At 41.4% G+C, this 24,817-nt stretch overlaps 1 protein-coding gene and 1 long non-coding RNA gene across 3 annotated transcripts; one reads left to right on the top strand and one right to left on the bottom strand.

Annotated features, from left to right (window-relative positions):
- Positions 1–3,592: 3,592 nt before the first annotated feature.
- On the top strand, positions 3,593–11,020 carry LOC311192701. 2 transcript variants are annotated; one of them, XR_014617352.1, is made up of 4 exons: positions 3,593–3,637; positions 7,751–7,905; positions 9,944–10,044; positions 10,927–11,020. It is a non-coding gene; the product is annotated as an uncharacterized lncRNA (long non-coding RNA). The 2 variants fall into 2 exon arrangements; XR_014617353.1 differs by lacking the exons at positions 3,593–3,637; positions 7,751–7,905 and adding an exon at positions 9,142–9,808.
- Positions 11,021–12,271: 1,251 nt separating this feature from the next.
- LOC311192700 (uncharacterized protein) lies at positions 12,272–17,963 on the bottom strand. Its single transcript, XM_084265252.1, has 6 exons — positions 17,859–17,963; positions 17,468–17,547; positions 15,894–16,008; positions 15,369–15,475; positions 15,141–15,255; positions 12,272–14,345 (listed from the first exon to the last, which is right to left on the bottom strand). The coding sequence occupies exons 1-6, from the start codon at positions 17,923–17,925 to the stop codon at positions 14,158–14,160; spliced, it is 672 nt and encodes a 223-aa protein (XP_084121378.1). The 5' UTR covers positions 17,926–17,963; the 3' UTR covers positions 12,272–14,157.
- Between the last annotated feature and the right edge of the window lie 6,854 nt (positions 17,964–24,817).

Genomic DNA, 24,817 nt, shown 5'->3' with positions numbered 1-24,817 from the left:
ACAAGGGGGACTCAACAACCTTACACTTCTCCCATGGGAAAGCTCTTGAGTCAGCAGGTCTTGACCTTTCCTATATGCCCCTCCAGCAGCTCCTAATCCCTTGCCCAACTCATTGGCAGCAGTGCAAGACCCCCCAAATCCCATGCACATAAGATATGCATAGAAGCAAAACCACAGGAGTTGATGGGAGTTAAACTGCCCGTGTGGTTTGGGGAGAGCAGCAGAGCCACTACAAGGCCAATTTTTTTAAGCTAGGTAGCAGAGAGATTCAGATCCAACTAATTTGTGGGCACTGCAGAGCTATTCCATAAAACCCAATCTGGAATCCCTTGGGGCTAAGCTTGGTGGTTGCCTACATTTCTAAAGCAGCCTCTACTCTTCTGCATTCATTGCAGAAGCTTCTTAAAGCCTGAACTCTCCAGCTCAAGCCAAAGGACTAAGACAAAGCTTTCTCAACAGCTGGGGTCCAGTCATCTACTGACATTGAGTATTCCCAAGGTTACAAGCTCAGTTGTATAGTGCAACTGGCACATCCAGAGATGTCTACAATTTTTTCTTCCACTGGGGCAGTTGAAGCCAGCATTGTTTAGACAAGGAAGGCTCTGTGTAAGTTCCATGACAATAGAGCAAAGGCTGGTTGAGCATCCAGACATGCCTCCATATACACCAAGCCAAATGCTTGGCTATCAGTCAAGCTCACACTCATAAGCTTTGTTAGTTCCCACCTGGAAAGCTGAGCAAGGAAACAGACAGCTCCAGAGCCAGACCAGTTCCTCTCACCTCTGTGGGACAGAGAAGCAGAACAGTCAAAGCATGAAGGTAACTGGGGAGGTGAGGCATGTTTGCAGCTAGTGTGAGTGCAGGGGCCAGCAAAAGGACTGCTGGGACCCTCATAGGCTTACACATGGCTGCAATTCCAGAGCAGCAAATGGCCAAGCACAACATTCCTGCAGTGTCTTAAATTCAATTACTCAAATAATTTGAGTACATGTTCTCAGCACCTGCTCTATGACAAGGCATGGGTCCTCCTGGCCTCTGTTCAGCCCTCTGCTTGGTGTCACAGCCTGTGAATCATTCTTACTGTTCTCTCCAAACTAAGCCATTTATCCTACACATACTTACTTAGGATAATTAATGCAAGAGGGCTAGCATCAAACCAAGACACCTTTCTGATTGAACAATTAAGTGCCTGCAGGTGGTCTGCCTCCACAGGTTACTTCATTATTCACTTTGGTTATTCAGCATAATGAATACTAAATAATGCTATTCAGTATAATGTGTATTAAATAGCACTGTTTCCCTGTTCTGAGAATTGTAAAGATATGCCAACATATGCAGAGAGAAAAGTTCTGTGAGCAAAGCCCTCAGATTATCCAATTCATCCATCTGGCACATAAGGAAATCCACAAACTGTTAAATAATGCCCTGTTTCTGAACAACATAGCCAAACTATATGCTACTGAATCCTGTATCACGTCAGAGTTAGACAGACTGATACATTGCTATGTTGAGGCATTTGAAGCAGGCACGTAGAGGAGAAATGAGGACTTAAGAGTTCACAGGCACTGTTTCACTTCCAAACTATTCTTACTCACAAATACTTTACAGGTCTCCAGTATCTACCTGTATCCACCAGTTCACCTACCTACAGTCTTCAGCCTTGCGTGACTCCTGTTGTGAAACTAACCCTACCATGAGCACAAGGAAACAGGCACACAGGCATCACCTCATGCAGTACTTTTCCACTTAGGGTTTTGTGACAGTTTAGGAAGTTTGCAATGATTAACATCAGCCAGAGAATGAAGTTGGACCCCCTCAAACATTTAAAGATATGGTAAGTTGTTTTGGGGTTTTTTTTTTTACATCCTGGTTGTCTCCATGGAGTTACAGTCTCAGCTCAATTAGATGTAATTGCAAGAAAGTGGCTGCCTTCAGTGTAAGTCTAACGAATATACACCACAGCAGAAATGTTTCCCCACCAACCCAAGCTTAGGCATTTTCCATGTGTTCTCCCCGGGATGAGGGTAAAGGACTTAACGTGTTACTCCACAGCTACAGGCCTGGCCCCCTTGGGACACCAACTCCTTGTGGTATTAGAGGAGGTCCTAAAGCAGGCAAATATTTCTCACCCTGCCAGGAGCCACTCCCTCCAGCAAACCTACTGACAGCAGGCAAGTCTGGAACCAGCTGTCTTGGCCTGGAAAGGAGATCAATTTGGCACCTCATTTATTTCCTAAATCTGAACAGAAGGACAACACCATCCAATTTGTAGAAAGATAGGATTCCCCAAGGCTGGCAACTCTTTACTTTAGAGTTGCTTTCGGAAACAGACATGAACTTACTTTGAAAGCCTAATCCACTCTGTCCTAACCTTAAATACAAGCTGTGCCTTATAAAACCTCCACCATTCACTGTGTATTTACCAGTACTTCTGCAGGTACTGGACTGCCTAGCTTGCTGACAAGCCAGACCACAATGTTCAATTTTTGGCCAATGGAGAGCACGCTTACAAAGGTGAGATTAATGAAACAGCCACAAGGATCAAGAAAGATTAAAATCATACTAATCTTAAGAGCTATTGAAAAACAGGATAAACAGATCTCTTGCAAAGAAACTTAAAGAGGAATTTGGTTTGGGAAAGATCAGTGAAATATTAGTATCAAAGATGGAATTCACACATCAAGTGTTTTGGGGAAAAGTGTTACTGATTCTGCCTTATATGATGGAAAACAACTATTTTTTTTCTCCAAACAAGTGTTCAGAAAATTTTTTAATTATACAAAATTTATCAGTCACAAACATTATTCTTAGTAATTGTAATTTCCTATAAAAATACCCTAGATCATATTTTCTGTGTTTTATATAATTTTAAAAGCACAACTATTTCCAGTTAGGTGCCTGAGGTCTAAAGGGACATGCTTGAAATCTGAATTTTGGTTTCAGTAAGTGCAAAGAATGGAGCCAGATCCAGTGTAGCAAAACTTCTGAAAGGGTTTCCATGTGCTTTTTACTCTATGTAATATAGACATTGCAGCAGTCTGACTACAGCTGTGATTTTACAAATACTTAAAGCTCAGCTTGTAAGTAACAAGTGGGTTGCTGAATATACATAGTTGGAAGAGCCTTGAGTATATGAACTCTTTGATCTGCAGGAACCTTAGGGATGTCAGCTCTCATGCTCTGAAGGCTACATGTGCCACTCATTACATAATCAGTCAGGATATGAGTTATCAGATTATTCGCTTCTGAGTAAAGATGATGACTTACAATGAAAGCTCGAGTGGTTTCCTGGCAAAAAAAGGCCATCATTGTTCACGGTGAGTGACTGTCTCCTGAGCAAACTGTGGTCAAGGAAGAACTGCTTCAGTCTTTCTTTGGAGAGGATCGTGGCACTTTAAGAGCGCAAGTGGGAGGTGATAAAGGCACGCTGTACAAACAGGTACCTGTGCAGGCTGCCAGGATCACCTGAGCCTCACAGAGCTGAGGGGACACTGCCCTCACCCTCGCTGGTTTGCCCAGCAGGTTGAACACCACCTTCTCCAACACATTCTGTTGCTGCCTGACAGTAGAGGATGGGTCCCCAAAGCAACATGATTTTTATCTACAAGACTTGAGATACCTCCAGGGTGCTGAGAAGGTAAGAGTGGACAGAAAATAGCTGAATGAGGGACCACACAAGCTTTAGAGAAAGCTGGAACTTATGTCAGGTAGTCATAGTAAGAAAGATGCAAACATTCAACTCAAATTCAAGTACTTGCTGGCCTTTATGCAAACATGAACAAATAGATAAACTATTTCTAGTTTGGTTAAGAGACTGTCAGCAAGGAAGTGGTAAAGAGGAAAATATAGAGTTGCTGTTTGTGTAATTTATTTTAAGTTCACTAATATCAAAATAGTTTGCTATGTGGTTTTAGAGTTACCTCTGCAAGAGCAGACACTGTGTAAGAGAGATTTGTCTTTTAAGTTAACAGACCGCATGTATGAGTTGAACCAAAATTGTTTAAAGTCTAAGTATTTCAGAACAGGAAAAATCTCTGTGACTTATAGTGGTATATAAACCATCTCTGCAATACACTCAAGAGTCAGAAAACTAGCAGGCATGTGCCAGGAGCTCCAAGCTAACCATACAGCCACCTAATTAGAGGAAATACAAATATCAATTTACATGTCCTGAAAAAGTGATTTATGCATACCTTAATGGCATCAGAAAAACACTTCTATTGCATTTGAACTTTCATTGCAGTCACCTGCCTACTTGGGAAGAGAGGTGAAACATACTGCAAGTAAAGGCATGATCTTCAGAATCCCAGCAGAGTGCTATATTAATTTTGCATCATTAAACATGCTCTTCTCTTCATCGTACCTTTCTAACCTCTTCTCTCAGATTTTACACATTGATTTCTGCAGCCAAGGTTCATATTTTTTTAAATTTCTTGAAGCTGGATTTGCATTCTGTAGCGACGGAAAGCTAAATGTACACAGGTTTTATTTAAAAATAATCACACTGACCTAGAGCATGTATTAAAGGCTGAAATCCTTTACAAAATGAAATATCTATAATTAACAGTCTATTCAGGTGTTACTTATAGAGGGAGACATTTATAATACAGGGAAATTATATGATCAGTCTTATAATATTTTATGATTGTGAGCATTCTCATAATACTTGTGGTTTGAAAGCTTTGCCCTCTAGAGATCACAACAGTGGTATCAGATCTTTCTGAGGTTTTACATAGTTGAATATAGAATTCTCTAAGGTAGTGAATTCACAGATTTGATTTCTGCTTTTAACAGCAGTTTTAAATGACGCTTTCAACTTGCAGCAATAGTTATCATCACCCTCATTTCGAGTCAATTACAGTCCAAGAAATCCAAGTCTCAGAACTTTTCACAGAAACTGCACAGGAATTCACCTCTCAAGTTGCAGACTGTTACAAGGCACACTACAGGTGCTGCAGCAAGGACCTCTTTAGAAAACTAGCCTGGACATGTGTAATTATCCTTAAATATTAGTAGGAAGTTAGCAGTTATGTTAGCAATTTAAATAGTTAGCCTTCAAGTAGGGAAAACAAGCGTTGCTGTGTATGTGTTCTGAGTGGAACAGGAACCAGAACAAGTTCATTGCAGTGGCAAGTTTAACCCTTTTCACTGGTTCTTCTCTTAAAATAAGTGCAAGCCAGGGAGGAGAGGTGCTCACATCTCTGCATGCTGGGAAGTGGTCTGCAGCTCTAGTTGTGCTAAAGCCACTGAGAGTCTGTCTGTGTATCTAACCAGGCAACTGTCAGGCAGATAATAAAACCCCTCCCCACAAAGAGCTATAAACCGTGCTTGTATAAGACACAGGAAATTCACTAGCACTTACTGGTTTTATCTGCTGCACTAAATCAGCACGCTTTACTGGAATGGCTGACCTGCTAAAATATCAAAAATGATTGTGTAAAGAGATAACTAATATTCAATCTTTAACACTTCACACACGTACTTTTTGTTCAGCACTACTGAGTGTAGTCTTTCCTCTGACCTGACTGTGTTGCTCTCCACCAGGCAAGCTAGCAATTGAGCACTGTCAGTAGATTACAAGAAGGTAAGTCTGTGAGACCAAGCCATTTCACAAAGTGCCAGTACATCTATTTTACATAGAAGTTTTTATGCTGTTACTCTAGCTTCAGTCTGCAGTAATCATGAAAATCTGAGGTGATGCTGAATACTGGACCCTCTCTTTGTGGATAGAGAAAGACAAGGGATTGATTCTCTCACATATTATTTAACAGTACAACAGATAGCCTGGAGCTCTGGTAGAAAACTTGTCCTGGCTGATAGGTTTTGATTATAGCCATAATCATTTTCTTTGATGTAGGAATAGTTTTCCTCTTCCTCCCTGCCAGCCCCCTACACATCCCCCTTCCTCAGGTGGATGAAGGAAGAGGTCATCAAACAAATTGTGATTACTTGACAAGATACATGATAAACACCACTACCCTGCTGCCCGCTTCAGGGACAAGCAGCAAAACCAAGCCTTACAATACACATTTCCAGCCAAATCTTTGCAAATGATACTTATTGCCAAGATACATATGCCTACATTTGACAGTATTTTCTTCCTACAAGAACATCTGGGGTAGAATCCAATGCTGCTACCAAGAGCTTCAAGTAACACTAGTAACAAAAATCTTAGAGCAAGCCACCCAGCACAGAATTAAACACTGAATTCACATGTTTGGACATTAGTCAAGGGTCCAAGTTCCTTGATGTGCTTCCATAAATACTCAGTCACATAAGTATGAGATAGTGTCAGCCTGATGTGTGTCTATGCTAGCTTTACAAATATGTAGCAGCAAGGCTTTTATGAGAGGATCAGAATACCAGCAGATGAGAATCTCCAGCTATAATCTAAGGTTACATTCAGTACAACAATGTCTGCAGCAGGCAAGACAAGTGCTTTTACATAGTTTCAGACAGTGGGGAAACATGGGGGGATATTCCTTGTGGGATAGAAGCCACAAGGCAGCAGTCTCAGCTGCACTCCCCTCATCCCCTTCACTGGAAGGGCAGCCCCTGCCAAACAGTAAATCATCCTGTCTGTGTTTTTGCTTTTTCTCATAATCAAAACGTAAGATTTCAAATTAAATTGTCAGACAATATTTTCTTGTCCATATTGCAGCAGGCTATAAACTGGCAGAATCAGCTAAACATATGACAGTGCAAATCCCTCATTTCCTACTTAGATAGCCCTCTACAACAGTTGTGTGCCATACTCTTAATGATATTACAATTCATAAATGGATCTGTGCTAAGATAAGGGGAGCAGTGAAACAATCTACTAAGACATAACATTTTACAAGGCCTACTTTAAATGCCATTAAACATATGCAGTTAATGACGCATACCAGCTTCATTTTACATAGCAAGATTACAATTCTATTTTCTGAGGACTTTCTAAAGATTATTCTAAGTAAGGATAAAGTCCACTCTGCTAAGATGACCCCTCATTTAGTATCCAAAAAGGTTTTTCATCAACTATAGGTCAGAAAAAAATATTTTGTGTAGATTCAGGCAAATCTTAAACACTAGAAATGGAAGGTACAATCAGAAATCATGTCTCTCTAACAGCAGGACTCTTTCTTCCCCTCCCCAAATGCCTTGGTTATTGTTTACTTCTGTAAAGGCAGTGTTTAATCCATTCAGGGCCTTCAGCCACGATCCTTGCAGAGGCCTTTACTCTTCTACCCAGTTAAATTTAGGGGATTTAGAGCATCCTTCACAGAGATATTTTGTGGTTTAGAGGCCAGATTTTATACACTCACACATTCACTAATGAGGATTTTAGTTGAGATAAAGAACTTGCAAAGCTCCAGCAACAGTGTGTATTTATGCTGAAAGAAATACCACTGCTTTTATATTTCTAGAACTATCTATGTGTGTGTTTGACTGGTATTTTGACTCATTCCTATCCTCCCATAATCAGATCCTAGAGGTTTAGAAAGTTGGTAGGGATACTAGCTGTTTGGAAGGATTATTTAACCACATGAACTGAGGTGTCTCAGATCTTTTACAGCTGTGCCAAATGAAAGACAGCCTGGCTGATACACCAGTCATGGAGTGTCAGCCTTCATCCTCTGTACCTGCTGGTCCCACAGCTCTGCAGTTTAGCAGACTCTCTTGTCAGTGCTCCTATTTCTATACGTTATTTATGATGTATCTTTCTGAAAATTATGTAATATAGTAATACTGTTGTATGATTGTTATGTAGGCATATTATGAAGAGTTGCTGATGCATTCAGTCACCAGAAGTCCAAAGCAAACTGCATACCACACCCATGGGTTGTGAAGAACTTGCTTACTTAGAGGCTACAAGCACAAAGCCTTGAGACACATGAACATGAGCACAGGGGAGACACAGAAGAGGTAAGTGAAAGACAAATTAATAATTGGGGACATTATGTAAGACTTAATTAGTTACTAGCCATCAGCAGCTTTTTTAGGTAGAGCCAATGTGGCCAACTGTTCCAATAGGGAAATAAAAGCCCTTGGCAAGTGAACTGCTGCTCTTCACAGCCTTGAGCTATGCAGACTTGACTCCTTGAAGCCGTGTCCACACTACCACAGACCTCCCTGACGTACGGAAATAGACTCCATAACTCAAAAGTTATAAAGTAGGTATGTTTATTGCGCGCAGATGCACGGGGGATCGCTCCACCACAGACGTGCACACCTGGAGTAACAAAACCATCCCATATTTATACAATGAAACAATGAATATTCAATTAACGCCTATACATATTCATTACCTAACCCCGCCCACTCTCGCTTCTTATGCTAATCAGCTTATCAGTCCTTTGCGATTGCACAGTTTCTTCCAAAAATTGTGGGCAAGGGTCTTCGGTGGTCCTTGGGAGGAAGGCCCCGAGTCCTCCTCACGATGTACTTTTCACCTCTCGCCTGGAATGTGCTGATCTTGCAAGCTTGCAGTGTTCTTATCAGTCTAAATTAATTTATGGCCTTGTTAACTATCCGCTTTCCTCCAGTAACGAGGTCTACGAACACAATTCGTGTCCTTTATCAGCCACCTGTTTTCTTTAATAAGGAGGTAACGGGATGGACATTATTCCATCCTCGAGTTCTCGCTCTTTTATCTTCTCCTCGAAATAGTACAAGGCCTTCAGAAGTAATCCCTTTGCTATTGAAAGGAAAAACAAAAAGACTCCCCTTCTCCTTCACAAGCTGTTCCACATAACTATCTAGCTGAGCAAGAGTTGCTCTCCATAATTATACTACACACTATATATATAATTGTGATTCTATACCCTCAGATCAATTCCTATACTACACTACATATATATAATCGTGATTCTATACCCTCAGATCATCCCCACTGCTTCCAATTACTTCTGCAATATCAGACTCCCCGTTATTTTCTGACTACAGAGCATTACAGTTCTTGATAAAGGAGCAAGGAAGACAGAAGCCCAGCAATGTTTCCTGGGGAGTGCTTCCACCCAAGACACCTGGGAACTTTCCACACAAACTATGGATGAATAACTGCTTGTCCAAACAGAAGAATCACAAGAAGCTGAAAGAGGTTACCAAGGCAGAGAATAAAGTAACAAACAGAGAGAATTGAAATGAGGGTTGGAGAAGAAAGCCAAAGTACCAGCAGCAAAAAGTTGACAGAGAAAAAGATGGGAACAAAAGACCACAAAGCAAAGTCAGAAGGGAAGATATTTAATAGAATTATTGACAAAGAAAATTGAATTAGACAAGAGTCTACAGAGCAGCAGCCATAAGCAGCAATCAAGCAGCACAAGGCAGCTCCCAGAGCACAACACCCCTTCTTCCACCAGCTGCCTCCCCCGGTGCAAACGGCCTCACACTTTTCTTTATCCTACAACAGAAAAGAAAGAATAAGAAAAGTCACAAGTGCCACAAGAAAAGTCAGATTATCCCATGGTTTGACAAGCACTGGAGCACAGTGGGAGGTGCAGGTTTGAGCAGGTGAATACCAAGTCTCAGGACTTTGTAGTTTAAATGACACAGGCCTGCAGAAAACAAACCTGGCATGTGGCATTCTAGCACCCTCCTCCCCAGGTATGTGTCTCAGCTAGCAGGGCAGTAGCAGCTCTGAGCAGGGGCAGCTTCGCCTATGCTCTCCATGCTTTTCCCCAGGTTGGGAGACTGGACTCTTTTTCAGTCTCTGCCTTGTAAGGATTAGGACGTACTTAAAGAAACACAGAATTGTGAACCACTACGGAGAAAAAAATACACAAAAAACCTGAAATCTCTGCTGGTGAAATCTCCATCAAAGTCTCAGGTGAAGGTAGCCATGCAGCCCCTCACAAAACCTCCTTGTGGCTAGGGATCAGAAATAAGAAGTGGAAAAACACTTTGCAAGCTTCTAACTGCCCCCTTTTATTCCCCTCTGCTTGTGCTTTGTTATGGTGATCAGGTGGGTGGCTCGTGTGCTGGAGGAAATCAGCTGAACCCTTGACTGAATAGGAATCGCCTGTTGCCAGAGAGGAGTTACCTGACAAAGAAACAAAAAATAAGGTAATGGCTTTTCCTTTCTCCTTGTCTCATTAATAAGAAAAGTCTCTCTGTTCCTGTTGGAGTCTGTCTGTCCCTCTCTCTCTGTCCCTGATGGTTCAGGCCTGTCTCTGACTGTCCCTTACTGTTCCTATCAAGTTCTGCCTGCACCTTAGTGTTCCTATCGGTCCCTGACTGTTCCTTACTGTCCCCGACTGTCCCTAACTGTTCCTAGCTGTTCCTGACCGTTCCTATCTCTCCTAAACTGTTCTCATCTATTCCTGACTGCTCCTGACTGTCCTCTCCTCTTCCTAGCACTTTTATAAACCTACAGATATCTGTTAATCTGAAAATATTTAATTCTTTACCAAGCATCTATTGAAGTTCTTTCTTTTAAGTAAGATATTTCTAAAGTGTACTTTATAGAGAAAAAAAAAAGTGTTAAAATGACATTCTGATAGCAGATTAGGTTCAGTTCTCCCTACTTCCCATAGTATCCTTTTATTTTCAGAGTTTGCTTTGATACTTGCCTCTGTAATGGTCCTTTTGTGTGATGATGCTAGAGGGGAGGGCCTTTAAAATCAAAGTTTAAAAAAGAAGTTGACAGCAGCTTGTCCAAGGTTCAGGACCAGCACTTTGGAGTTGAGAAAGTGACCTACGTCAGACTCAGCAAATGAAAGCAAACCAGAAGTGGAAAGCTGACCAGGGAACAGAGAGAGGCAGCAAGATCTTTTCTGGGTTTTGCAGATGGGGAAAATGTTTGTTCTTCAGGTTAAAGAAAAACTAATAAGCAAAAGTGGTAGAGGTAGACAGCCCTATACTGGGGAAAACATACACACACATCTATACAGTCATAATGCTTATTTATTTGCAAAACAGTAATGCAGTGTACTTTTTGCTTCACAGCTTCAAACTCTTGACAGTGAGGAAGTCATGGTGGAGGCGATCCTGGCCCCGTGGGAAATACTGCTGGTCATTTTTGCTGCCGTGCTGATAATGAGTTTTCTCATGTTTCTACCTCCCATTGCCGTGGTGATCTGGAGAATGAAGCGTGTGCCGCAGATCTCCCTGGATGGCTCTGTGTGAGCCAGCCCTGGTACAAGCTGTAACACCACCCATCCCTTTGAAGGATGGTTCAGAATGACAACATCTCTGTGGATGGGTGTTTCTGCCTAGGATCCAGCTAAAAGCAGTGGTTTTATTACTGCTAAGTTCCTGTGAAAAGAAAACGTGTGTAATTTTGTCTGTAGGTGTTACAGGGCTCTGCACTGTGACTTCCAATTTTTAACTATCTTGTGATTCCTTTTGTTGGTTTAGTTCCTAGACAGACTTCTTCTCTTGCATTATAATGGACTGAAAACAAGCCTGAAGGAGAAGCAAGCATAGTACAGCACTGTATTCCCTTTACCAAAAACAAGAAAGCCTGCATTTCTATAGTTACTCTGTAAATATTACCAGAGCCTTTGGCTGAGATGACTGACAGCTGTCCAGGTGGACATACCAAAAGCTAGCTGCATACTCCAAGGAGGTACTGGTTTAGCGAAAACTTAAAGAAAGAACCCAACAGGCAATGGTGCATGGATAAAACCCTTTTGTCTCATCTGAAAATGATTTTCTTTTACTTCTTTCCCTCCATACAAATTTCTCTCTCTGACAATCCCAAGAGCTGGAATACAAAGCCCTGTCCATCTCAGGGTTAGAGCAGGAACATGAGGGATACCCGGTCCTCAGACATGCCCAGCCAGACACCTCATCAAAGTTAATGCAAACATACAGCAGCTATTTGCCTGAATTACATTATGTAAAGTCATTCTAGGAAATTAATGTGATTGAGTTTACTTTTTAACCTTGTCGCACAGCCTTATTGGTTCAATCTCACTTTGTCTTATACAAATAGTAGAGTGGTAGAAATGGGACAAAACTGCTTCTCTGCAAGTTTATCAATAACACCAACACATAAAAACACACCACCAAGACAACCAGGCTCCATTTTATCATCAAATTCATACAACATCAAATTAAAGCTTTACAGCCTAATTCCCCCATGTTACAGGACATACATTAGCAGGACTTTTGAAATGCAGATTGAATAGTTTCTGCTGGTTTACAAGAGCCATGGGTTCAATTGCATCAAAATCCAATATTTTATTTTTTTTTTCTTTTGTTAGTTGGGTTGGAAAGTCACAAGAATGGCTTAATAGCACTCATAGAAAATTGGGGTTTAGCGCCGTAGAAAAATAATAGAAAGTACTCGGTGCTTCAGGTACTTTATTTGAGTATCAGCTGGTAATTGACTGGAAAAGAAAGACTCAAAGACATTATAATTTCATTTGATACAGATTATTTGTTTGCCAGAAATTAACAAAGCCACCAGTGATTGAAAAAGAGTTGCTTTTTGTTAAGACTACAGCACTTTTGTCTCCAAGACTGTGACCTATGTTACTGTCTCATAGATTATAAGCAGCCAAAGGAGCTAACTCATCCCCTTGGTGTAATTGTCTGCTAAGTTTCCAGACATATGACTGACTGGTTCTGGGCCTGAAAGCAACTGATGGGTTTTTTTTGTTTCTAATGACAGGGTTCTGCGTCGGAAACATAGTGTGCAATTTTATATATCTGCATCATTTCACTGATTAATGAGGAAAAGGTCAATTAAACATCATGTACCGCAGAACTATGCTGTCTGTGTCAGAGATTCAAGGGAATAGGGAAAAGGTAAAGAAGAAAAAGGCAACACAAACAGATGAGCTGGCTGTCTTCAGATCTACAGCATCAGTGTTTGCTCAACAGAAGAAAATCAAAACAAAACCCCAAGTGTGGATTCCGTGGGAAACAAAGCAAGCAGTAACTAACCTTTGTGTTTAGATTTCATCATAATTTACATGCTTGTCTGTTCTGTAGGTACCACTCCACAAATAAACTAGGGCTCTCGTCTTCACTTGCACGAAGTGCCGGTGGCCAACCTCCTGGGGTTTCTGCTCTTTCACTTCCTGCTCTGCAGCTTTGGTTTGTAAGAGTACATGTGTGCACAAGAGAGAGCTCACAGAGGGCCATTGGAGCAGGATCAAGTGTTTAATTTACACAAGAATCAAGGACAAAAAATCACATTGATAGTTTTTCATGTTGAAATGTTACAAATTCAGACGACCAGCTAATTTTTTCATCAATATGGCAACAGCCATACCTCCCCCAGTTTAGAGAGGAGACTGAAGCTGATCCCTGGCACACTAAGTAACCAGAGAGCTTCTCATGCAGGTCCCTCAATAGTCACCTTGGTCTTTTTGGCAGAAAAGTTACAATACAAATAACTGCTAGCTTAGGACAATCCCAGTTCCCACATTTTGTCCTTGGACTCAATGATCTTCAAAGGTCTCTTCCAACCTTGTTATTCTGTGACAGAGATTTTACATTTTTCCTGCTATTTTATGTGGTTGCAGCTAGCATACAGCACACTTTTTGACTCCTAGAAATGCATTGAAGTATACCTAAACAGTACATCTCCCTACATGGTATTTTTAAGGTAATAAATACCAGGAGAAAACTTTGAGTTGTCTCATCAGTAAACTGCAGTGGTTCGAAGTTGTAGCTCATGCAAAAGATGCATGCATAAGCATTTTGACCAGCTACATACAGCCTGATTTAACCCCCCAATCACACAGGCACACAAATAATTAATTATACCCCTACAGTCAGTAACTGTTGAGACTTGCATTGCTTTAATGGTCAGAGCAATAATCATGATTAATTTGCAACCATACAAGCAGTTGAATGTATGGCCCTTTCTCAGTGAAGATGACACCTGATAGAAGATGATTTTTGATAACAATTCCTGTGTTTAGCTGATGACTGCATCCATTAACTCTAAATCTTATTTAATTTCAGCCAGACAAATTTAAGCCTTAAAAGTGATCTTCTTTCTTTGAAAGACCTCGGCCATGAGCTGTGTGAGTAGGCTTAGCCTATATTTCTGTTCACAAGAGGTGAGGTCAAATCACGACTACAATCTCCAGTCCTTTACCTAAATAAATGCCATATGTTGACATGTCTTAGCAATGATTTCACTGCTCTACTGCTCTTGTCAAAATACCCATGTCATATTGCAGACAACTGTTGGTCTGTGGTGCAAGCTTTTTAGTACTAGTAGCCACAGATGATACAATCATACTCCTTGTCACGGTTGGAGCCATCGATGCCTCGCTCGCCAAGTTCTCTGAGGAAGATGTTCAGCTGCTCTTCCTGAGTTTCAGGGAAGGCTAAGGTGTGCAGGCAGGTGCTGTTGGCGGGGAAATAGGCAGATTTAACTCCACTGATGGCCATCTCAGAAGCTGGAAAGATCAAAGATGACAAAAAAGCAGCTGGATTACTCAGTTTAGATTTGTCCTGATCTTTCCAACTTTCCAGATAAAAGACTTCAACTTGGAATAAAAATGGCTAGATGATTGCTTTTGGTAAGCCTTGGGAAACAACTGCTGTAGTAACAAGGCACTGTCAACAATAAAATATTTTTCATTAACCATAGGAAAGATAAGTTGGCCCTTTTATGTATGTATATGTTTATTTCTAAGTCAAGGCAATAATAATGGAGTCAGCCTGCCTCAGGATCCCGGGTGCTCGCTGGACACAACGGTAGTGGTCTGAAAACCATTGGGCTACCACATGAGCAAAGCAGCATTGCTGGCTGGGGCCAGCTGCTAGGTATTATTGTACGAACATACAGTGACCAGTGCAGGTAGTGGCCAATCTTGCTGAGGTTCTTCAAGTGCTGTTGCAACATAAACAGCAGTTTCATGTTCTACTGCTGTCCAGTGGGTCACACAGACACTGTGCAACATAGTGCTTCTTTTGCAGTGATGCCTAAAGACTGTTTGTGGGCGGAGTGGGTTTAAAAGTACATCTTCCCACAAACACTAAATACATGTCATGTCATATTTGTTATCCCAAGCTGAAATACTGATGTTCACCTGCCCAGGCCTTTCTGGTAGTTTTAAAACTAATACCATTTCTGGTTCAGCAGTTTGTCTCACATGCCAAGAAAAGAGAAGCTTCACTTTCCTCCCTTTTCTGAGCAAAAGAGACCAAGACTCTCACTCCATGACCAGATGTGTCAGAGAAATACTCACGGTTACAAACAGCCAGTGCCTTTCCCCCAACAAACTGTGTTGTCCAGGAAAATCCAGTGTCATTGCCACATACTTCAAACAGCCTACTAGCCCTGAGGAATTGAAAATCATAACCCTTGGGAAACAGAGAAGAAATAAATATACAGTAACTTAGACATCACGGTAACCAGAAGATGAAGAACCATTAGTAGTGTCAGCAATATAGCAGCAGTAAACCATGCCTATTACCTTGTTGCACATGGGTTTGCAGTACTGAGCGTTGTCAATGGTGACACACACCAGCCCACCGTTCCTCGGGGCTAGAGGGAGTGGGCAGGGAGGCAGCTGCTTGCAAACTTTTGAGTGGGTTAAAAAGAGGAAGAAAAATACAAAGAGAAAAAGAGAGAGGAAACAACACATCAGTGTGAAATTAAGTATAAGGGTGTCTCTTCCCTTCCCAAGCAAACCATAGGCATATTCGTTGACCTGGGCACACATGAAGACATCCCGCACTGATGGACAGGCTGCAGGGACAGTGGGACCCCCACATACTGCTGCCACTGTGACTCCCAGATCTCCCAGCTGCCTGCCAGCACAAGGGTGCTGGCTTGTTGTTGATAGGTCTTTGATCTTATTTCCCCACCCACTCCCCACAAGAAATAAAGACGTTTAGCTCACTAATTTTAGGTAAAAAAAAAAGGTATCTTTGTGAGTTTCCAGCGCATTTTGTTCAACACTCAGCCAGAGGGAGCATTGTTTTAGGAGGGCTCTCACATTTCTCTTGAGCAGGGCGCAGGAGATCAAGTATTTCTTGCAGCCTCCAGACAAGGGAATTGATTGAAGCTTTTCCACCCTTGGTGATCATTTCATGAACGCATTTTGAATATTTCTATGGAGTCGGGGAGAAAAAGTCTAAGCTGAAGAGGCTTTGGAATTAATATAGCAAAATGGTCAAATATTTTTCTTTTTCTTTTCTTTTTTTTAATGCAAAACAAGGAGAGACACACTTGAAAATTCTATAGCTTTAAGTAGCACTAATTTCCCAACAGTGCTTTTGGAAGAAATCCAGTAACTTTTTTTGAAAAGAGTGAGTAGAGAGGGATTTTCCATTACATTGACTTCAGGATGGAGGAGTAGTAGTATGGGTTGAGGTTTTTTCCCTATATGTGAAAAGATGTCTAAAAACAACTGTATCTTTCTATATAAAAGATTAGCTTGCTATTCTTACCTTCTAAATGCTGGCATCTGGCAGACTTTGCATGTGTAGAAACACAAATTATGGATGTGTATGAACGAAGAAGGTCCTTTATTTCTATCTAGCCCTTGCTCAATACCCATATCCATAGCTTTTGGTCCATACATGCCTAGGCACACATGTGGGTAGTGCAGAGCTGTGGTAAACCCCACAACCAAAGTACAGGTGAGTGCCAGCATTATAACAGAGAATGGTTACTTTGAACTTACACAGATGCAAGAAAAAGAAAGAGTCCCAACTTTCAGCGTGGCTGCTGATGCACCAGCCAGCAATGGGTACCTCTGCTTCTCAGGCTGAAGCTTACAGAAACACTGTTCAAAGCAATGGGCAGTCAAAGAAAATAATATGATTCAAGTCTTGGGAGGAGGGGGGGGTCTCAAACACCTGCGGGAACACATCCTTGGCAAGTGTTGCCCTTTGCCTTTCCCCCATTCCATGTGATGAGAACAGTACTCCAGACAGAAGCTCACAGCACATCTGGATGTGGACCCAACTCCAGCTATTAGTTTACGTTGCTGTTTTACAGGCAGATTTTGCAACTGTGCTTGAAACACTTTTATAGGCTCTACCCTGGCATTTCTTTACTATTTGTGTCATTCAGGGGCCACTGTCTGATCACTCCGTTATGACACGCCCAGCCCAGGGAAGACAGGGGCACTAACTCATAAAATACAGGCTTTCAGTTGACTGGTTTTACTTGTTTGTATTTAAGATAGTTAGCACTTTATGTTTGAAAGCAGGATTGAAAACAGCATTATGCACATAAGACAAAAGACCTAACTATTGTGTTCAAGCTAATTTCTATGCATCTAGAGCAAAACAAATTTGGAAAAATACACCTGCAAGGACTTTTGTTTGACTACTAATAGCAGGGCCAAAGATGTGTCAGGTCAAGTGACGCTGATCTTTGCTTGCTCCCCTCCCCATACTTTTGTTTGAGCCAGGCATTACGAAAGCAATACACAGGTTGTGCTTGCAGAGCCAGTGCATCCAGCTGCATGGGCACACGTGGCAGGGCCCAGCACCCCCACCACCACCAGAGAAAGTGTGTGCAAAGCAGGTCCTGGGTTGACCAACACAGCCCACCTCTTACCTCAAGGCTCTCATTCATATCATCTATTGTTGCACCTTTACATTCACTTGCACCAGCAAAAGCTCCACTGTTGGTAAAATCTAAAAGACAAACAGGCACATAGAGCTGGCTAATAATCCCTCTTGACACATGAACAAACCCTAAATACCACAAAACTGTACTTGTTTATGGAAATCCTCCTACTATTATTCTGCAGTCCAAGTACCTTGTATTCCTGAGACAATCAGGGCTCAAATGTGAATAAACTGTGCAAGTATTAATTTACTCTAAGCTGCGTGTGGTCACCTGTTCGTGGCCATCTGGGGCTGGGTTCCCAAGTGGGGTGCTTCAATTCTCTGACAGCTACTATTTAAATTAGCGTTAGTCATATTCAAGAATGACAGTATCTTACCTGCAGAAAGTACAGCTAAACTTATGAAAACCAGTGTTTTCCAGAGCAGGCAGGAGCTGAACAGCATTTTTTCTGCAGGGGACCTAGTTACTTGTTGCTTGCAGAGCCTAAGAGCCGAAGTGCTGGAGTTGGGCAGAAATCTGTGTGTGTCTGGGTTACCGGTTGTTTACCACGTGCATCGGTCAGAGGCAGTGCTCTCCCTGTACTGCACATATTGGCCAACTTGCTGGGAAGCCAGTGAATGGTTTGCCAGCATGGTCTGGGCAGGTTTCTTATTACCACACTGTGTCAGTCTGCCTTCCCTGCTGCTTCCAACCCCACTGGGACATTTCAGATTAGTTGGTTTGCTTCAAACACATTTAGTATATGCACACACTTGCAGGTTCCTGCTCTCTTGCTGTTTGCTGGCTCTGTTACTGTATGCCACCACCATTTGAACAGTGATTCAAAACTATCGACACAAATCAAAGTTACCAAGACAAAAATCCAAGTTACGATACTAGGCTACGATACCATACAATTTATCATACAAGGCTATACACAATACCAGGCACTCAACAAAGATCTGCTGGTGGTGAAAGGTGTTTTTGTTACAGTCACCCTAATAAAATAGCTTAACTTCTACCTGATTTTGGTTTTAGTTTAGAATATGATTTTGATTTTTAAAGGAGTTATAGCAGCTATGAAAATATACAGCGTGTTAAGGCACTTAGGGACAAGACAGCACGTGCCGTTAACACTATAGAAAATCTCTATGGACTCTGAATTAAAACAATGGGTACTGGTTATGGATCTTGAGTTAAAACAATAAGTATATGAAGAGACTGGCTATGGTTACCAAACAGCAGCCAAAGACGAAGTGGGCTTGCGCAAGGATGGGGTTCACTTGCAGACACAACTGAGGAAGACTATAAACGACCACCAGTGGACTCCCACTCAACTTAACTAAGCATGTGTGGAGGACATTTACATATGATAATGATTTCCAGGAAATAACATGAATATGCTAATCCTTACACTCCCCTCTTTGTATTTAAAACGATCAACATAGTTAACCAATGAATTTTATAGAATAAGAATATAGATAAAGTGAAGAAAGCAAAAGCCAATCATTGTAAAAGTCAAGCTAAGAAGCGAGCATTTTTGAGCAATGATCTTTGCTAAAGATTGTATAAATATGCTCTGCTTTGTACCTTTGGGTGAACACATCTTTGGTGGAACTATCCCCCATGTTCCCAGGGGCTGGAATAAAAGAAGTGCCTGCTTATCTGCTCTGTGTAGATAAGCTCTTCACGATTGTGACCACTAACAGTTTTGGTGACCCAGATGGGACCTTGCAAGTGAGACTGGAAGGGATCGGATGCTAATCAAGCTCTAGCCAGCACCGAGGGATTCTCGGGGAGAGACATCACCTTCGACCCTTACAGCTCCTTGCAACGTTCCCTAGAGAGGTAAAGCACTTCTTTAAAAATTGGGGAGCCTGCCTGGTGAACTGACCTTTAAGTCGCAGGTCATCAAGCTCCGCTTGGTTGGGCCCGGGTGAGACCAAGGATCCTGCCAGTCAGACAGAGCAAAAGTTCCGCGTGGTTGGGCAGGGAACTCCTGAGTACGGAGGAAGCCTAGGTGGTGCCCGTAAGGCAAATGCCAAAGCTAGCCCAGGGTTGGCAACAGAGGAAAAGGCAAAAGGTAAAAAGCCATAAAAAGCGGGCCCGCATAAAGGAAATAAGGTACCTTACTGGTAAAGGTTCAAGTTCTAGGAATATAGAACTAAGGTAATGGTTAAATGGCGACTTGAACTTTTTGTTTTTTAGCTTTGAAAGTTGTATGTTGCAGTTGTGTATAAATGTGAGTGAATGAAACATGCACAAAGCTAGTGTGGAAGTGGGAGACTTTGATCTGTTGTTGTTATCCTGTGAGAGGTGCAGCCAAAACCCCTGTGGGCGCTGGCATAAAGTAAAAAGGTAAAAAGGTTTTATTATTATTTTTTTTAAAAAAGTAAAAAAACCCCAAAACACTACCAAAAAACACCCCCAAAACAATTGTTAAAATGTTGTTTATGTATTTGATGTGGAATATAATTGGGCATCACTCAGGAGTTAAGTTCAGCCGCCCCTAACCGCCCAGCACTAGCTGAGGTTTATCTGGAACGCAAGGGAGTTTAACTCCTGCCAAATTTTGTAATTCATGAGGGCAAAAGGCAAGTAATTGCAATCACTCACAAGGTCTGATACTGAGGGTCTCCCCCTTAATCTGCCTTTTGGCACGTTGGAAGGAACTGCATGATAATTTTCTTAAAAGTCAGCTTATAGAATATTGCAATCATGAGTGGCTAGTGTATAAATTAAATAGCAAAAAGTGACCTTTGAATGAAACCCTGAACTGTAACACTATTCTGCAGTTAATATTGTTTTGTAAACGGGAAAGGAAAATGGGATGAAGATTTATTCTTTTACTTAAGAAAAAAATCAGTGGCAATTAACCAATTAACCAAGAAATGTCTCTTATGATTAAAGACATGTAACTCTACTAAAATGTGCTATAAACATTTGGCATTAAAAGGAATTGACAGAATTAGATATTGCTACCACTGCCCTGATAATTTCTGCTGTACCTTCCTCTGAGCATGGAAGATTTAAAATAAGCTTAAAAAAAATAAGAGAAACAGGTTACATTTCTGGTGGATACAGGAGCAATATTCTCAGTGGGGGTTCTTGGTGTTGAATAAACAAAAGGGAAAATCAGAATTAAAACGGCAAATATAGTGGGAACCACAGGGAAAGGGAAAACTGGCCATTCTTACAACCCCTGAATTTGCAATTTGGAAACAAAAGTTTAAGTCTTGACTTTCTGTACATTCCAGAAAGTCCAATGCCCTTAATAGGAATGGATCTGTTATCTAAATTGGATACATAAATTGTTTTCAAAAATGGGGAAATGTTGTTAAAAACCAAGGCTACAAGAAATTCCCCCAGAAATAAGTTATGCTTAAGTTCCCTTGTGGTATGGGAAACCTACATCCCAGGAAAGTCTAAATTAGCCCAGCCAGTAAAAAAATTGAATTGAAGGAAAACGAAAAACCAGTTAGGATTAAACAATTCCAAATTAAACCTGAGGCAAAGCAGGAAATTAAAAAGTTGATCAATAAATTTTTTTGAAATATAAGATTTTAAAAGAGTGTGAATCAGAATATAGAACACCAGTACGAAAGCCAAATGGTGAGTATAGATTGGTACAGGATCTAAGAGCTATAAATCAAATTGTGAAAGACATGCACCCAGTAGTGACAAATCCTTATACAGTGTTGACTGCCCTGAAGGAAAATTATCGATGGTTTACAGTGCCTGATTTAAAAGCTGCTTTCTTTTGCATATCCCAGAAAAACAGTTGTAAATTATTTGCTTTTGAGTGAGAGTCCACAAACAGGGTACAAGGTACAGCTGACATGGACACAGCTACCCCAAGGATTTAAAACAGTCTGACCCACTTTGGCAGCCAACCAGCAAAGGAACTGGAGATCTGGACAAGCGAGAAGACAGTGACTGCACGACCAGAACAGCTGCTCTTGCAATATGTGGATGGTATTCTAATAGCTACAGAATACAGGTCTGGATACAGGTAACCATTGAATTTTTTAACTTTTTTGGTGACTTAATGAGTACAAGGTATCCAAGAAGAAAGCTCACATAACAAGCTAAACTGTAATATATTTGGGCTTTGAGATTTCACAAAGACAATGAAGGCTGGGGACAGACGGAAAAGAAGCAATTTGTGCTATTCCAGAGCTTTGGACTGTATGTGAACTGAGAGCATTTCTGGGAATGGCAGGATGGTGTTGGCCTTGGATCATACATTATGATCTAATAGCCAAACCATCGTGTGACACCCAGAAGTCTGTCCTTTTTATATGTAATAAACATCAACAGAAGGCTTTTTGGAAACTTAAACTAACCTTGATGACAGCACCAGCCTTGGGATTACTGGACTTAACTAAAGACTTCAAATTGTTTGCTCATGAATGGCAACATCTTGCTTTGGGAGTTCTGACCCAGAGAATGGGAAGTTGGAAAAGACCAGTGGGATACTTTTCTAAGCAATTGGACTTGGTAAACTAAGTATGACCCTTTTGCCTACAAGCAATGGGAGGAACCATCATGGTCTATGTTCCACGTGTGGTGGTCACAGTGTTGGAACAAAAGGGACATACTGGCTCTTCCCTAGAAGGATGATGAAATACCAGGTAATTCTTACAGAACAAAATGATGTAATCTTGAAAAACAACTAACCTTGTGAATCCTGAAGTTTTCTTATCCTGAAGTTTTCTTGAGTGCTACACAGGAAGAAGAACAACCTAAACATGACTGTCTTGTGACCATTGACCACACATATTCAAGGCAAGAAGATTTGAAGGACATTCCTGATGAGGATCCTGAGTGGGAGTTGTTTACAGATGGCAACAACTTTGTTCAGAATGGAAATTGACATGTTGGATATGGGGTAACAACTGAGAATCCGGTAACAGAAGCAAACGCATCACCCAATACAGCTGCTGCATGGAAAGCAAAACTGATTGCATTGACAAGAGTACTGGAATTGAGTAAAGGAAAGACAATACATGGACAGACTCAAAAAATATGCCTTTGGAGTAGTCCATGTCCATGGAGCCCTATGGAAAGAACAAGGACTATTGTCCTTTCAGGGGGCAAATATTAAGCATCAAAAAGAAATCTTACAGTTATTGTGGTGATTTAAGAACGGGTCCAAGTAGCAATCATGCACTGTAAAACATATCAAACGGAAAATATAAAAATAGCAAAAATAAAAATTCAGAAGGATGGTGGATAATTATCAAGAGTCAGGTAATATTGCCTCCCTTAAATCAAGAGAGAAATACTGCAAATAAGACATCAAGAATGCCATTGGGGTGCAGACGCCCTTGTGATGTTCCTAAAACGGCACTTCGTGTCGGTGCAAATGCTAGAAATGGCTATGTCAGTAACAGCAAAGTGTATGTTTAAAAAAAAAATAAATCCAGTAATACAAAAGAAAATTCAAATGGGTAAGTTAAAAACAGGGGTGAATCTGGGAGATTATTGATTTTACAGAGTTACCTAAACGTAATGGCTATAAGTATATTTTAGTTGGGGTTGATACTTTTTCTGGATGGCCAGAAGCCTTTCCCTGTCGCACAAATCAAGCTAAGAAAACAGTCAATTGGCTCCTACAGGAGATTATTCCTAAGTTTGGAGTACCTTTGGGACATCATCTTATAGAGGACCACATTTTTGTGGCCACAGTGGTGCAGAACGTGTGCAAAATCCTAGGAATGTCCTGTCCTGCTTTGTACCTTTGGGTGAACACATCTTTGGTGGAGCTATTCCCCGTGTTCCCCAGCGCTGGAATAAAAGAAGTGCCTCCTTATCCGCTCTGCGTAGATCAGTTCATCGTGATTGCAACTGCTAACATTTCTGCCTTGAAGAGCCACCTTGAGAGGGTTCCCAGCACAAGGCAAGATCATTGTTTCCGGTTTCCAGCTTGTTACACACAAATTAAGCAAAGCAGCAAAATTAGTAGAAAGGAAGAGAGTCTCAGGAACACAAGCCTACCTCCCGTGTGTATATTATATTGCCAGCTGCATTCCTGCTCTGTGTGCACTTTGTATCAGCAACTGCATGTTATTTCTACATGCAGTTTTAGGGGGATTTTTTTGTTTGTTTTGTTGGGTTTTTAAATGGACCCACACACTTCATATGTATCCATTTATGGAAAAAGCTGAAAAGCTAGCAAAATTGTCATAAAAGTTAATCATGTCTACCCTATACATTTACTAGCAGATGAATCCAGTTATCCAGACAATACTCATGTGCTAGAGGTGTGACTGACTGACCCCATCTATAAAAGCCAAGTTTCAGTGTCATGGCGTTTCACCCAAAAGCCTGCCCCACAGTCCACTGCCAAGCCTCTGCACTGACCTCTCCTGCCCACCAAACCAGCTAGACACACACATGCTCCCTCCTCTCCCACGAAGTTGGTAACAGTTGTTACTGTCCCTGGCAGAGCAGCAGAATTGTTCATTTTTTCTGAAGAATTTTTTTTTCCATTGTGCCAGGCACATTCTGCTTTCCTGTTACATTATGCCATGTGTTTATCTACACAGCACTTCCTCAAGTTTCTTTTTTTTTCATTTGCTGGCTTCCATTAGTTGCAGTGTAAGACATTATCACCAGGAGATGCTGGAGCAGCAAAGGAAACAGCAAGGTCCCCACCACATTAACAAAGACGTGCTTTCATAAGCCATCTGAGGGATGTCTTGATATGTAGGACTGTAACACCTACAAAAGCAAAGCAATGAGGTCCAAGGTTTATGTTTCTAGGCAGATCAGTAGGGGCTGGCTCCAAACCATTTACATGTGAGACGGACACACACGACAATCTTCTTTCTTTCCACCTTAACATCTCTTTGGGAGATACAGTAGAGAAGAATTTAGGTAGGAGAGAAACATGGGGTGGCAGCATCTCTCCAGTGTAGAAGATCTAACAGGATGCTACTTGAATCACAATGCTAGGAGTAAATGGCTCTCGGGAGCCATACACAGGTAAGTAACCCTTGTAGGATCAAGTTCATCCTTGTTGTTTATTGACAAACAAAACTGATCAGAGGACAAATGTGAACTCACACTCTCTCAACTCAATCCTGGGATTAATCCACACTCCTTTGCAAAATGCTGTTTGTGACTTTATAGGGCAACATAGCTCAAAGTCTGTGCCTCATCCCCTCTTTGCCCTCATACCCACCTGCCCCAGTCCATTAGCAGGAGAGGCCATCCCTCTCTCCAGCAAAAGGAACAGGGTACCACTACCCAGACCTAGTAGCAGAGTACTGGCAGGAATAACACCACAGCTGTGGTACACATAGCCATCAAGCAGCTAGTTAGACTAGTTACAGCCTCATGCTATAAATA

Source organism: Gallinula chloropus (assembly GCF_964237585.1).
Source record: "Gallinula chloropus genome assembly, chromosome: 5".
Classification (NCBI taxonomy): domain Eukaryota; kingdom Metazoa; phylum Chordata; class Aves; order Gruiformes; family Rallidae; genus Gallinula; species Gallinula chloropus.
Note: the sequence above shows the minus strand (reverse complement) of the source record. Positions and strands in the feature narration are given on the sequence as shown.

Excerpts from the sequence above, each read along its gene's own strand:
- LOC311192700 (XM_084265252.1), bottom strand. The coding sequence starts at position 17,925 with ATGCTGTTCAGCTCCTGCCTGCTCTGGAAAACACTGGTTTTCATAAGT. Across the intron at positions 17,548-17,858 it reads TTTAGCTGTACTTTCTGCAG|ATTTTACCAACAGTGGAGCT; the intron begins GTAAGATACTGT and ends TTTGTCTTTTAG. Across the intron at positions 15,476-15,893 it reads GCGCCCTGCTCAAGAGAAAT|TTTGCAAGCAGCTGCCTCCC; the intron begins GTGAGAGCCCTC and ends CCCACTCAAAAG.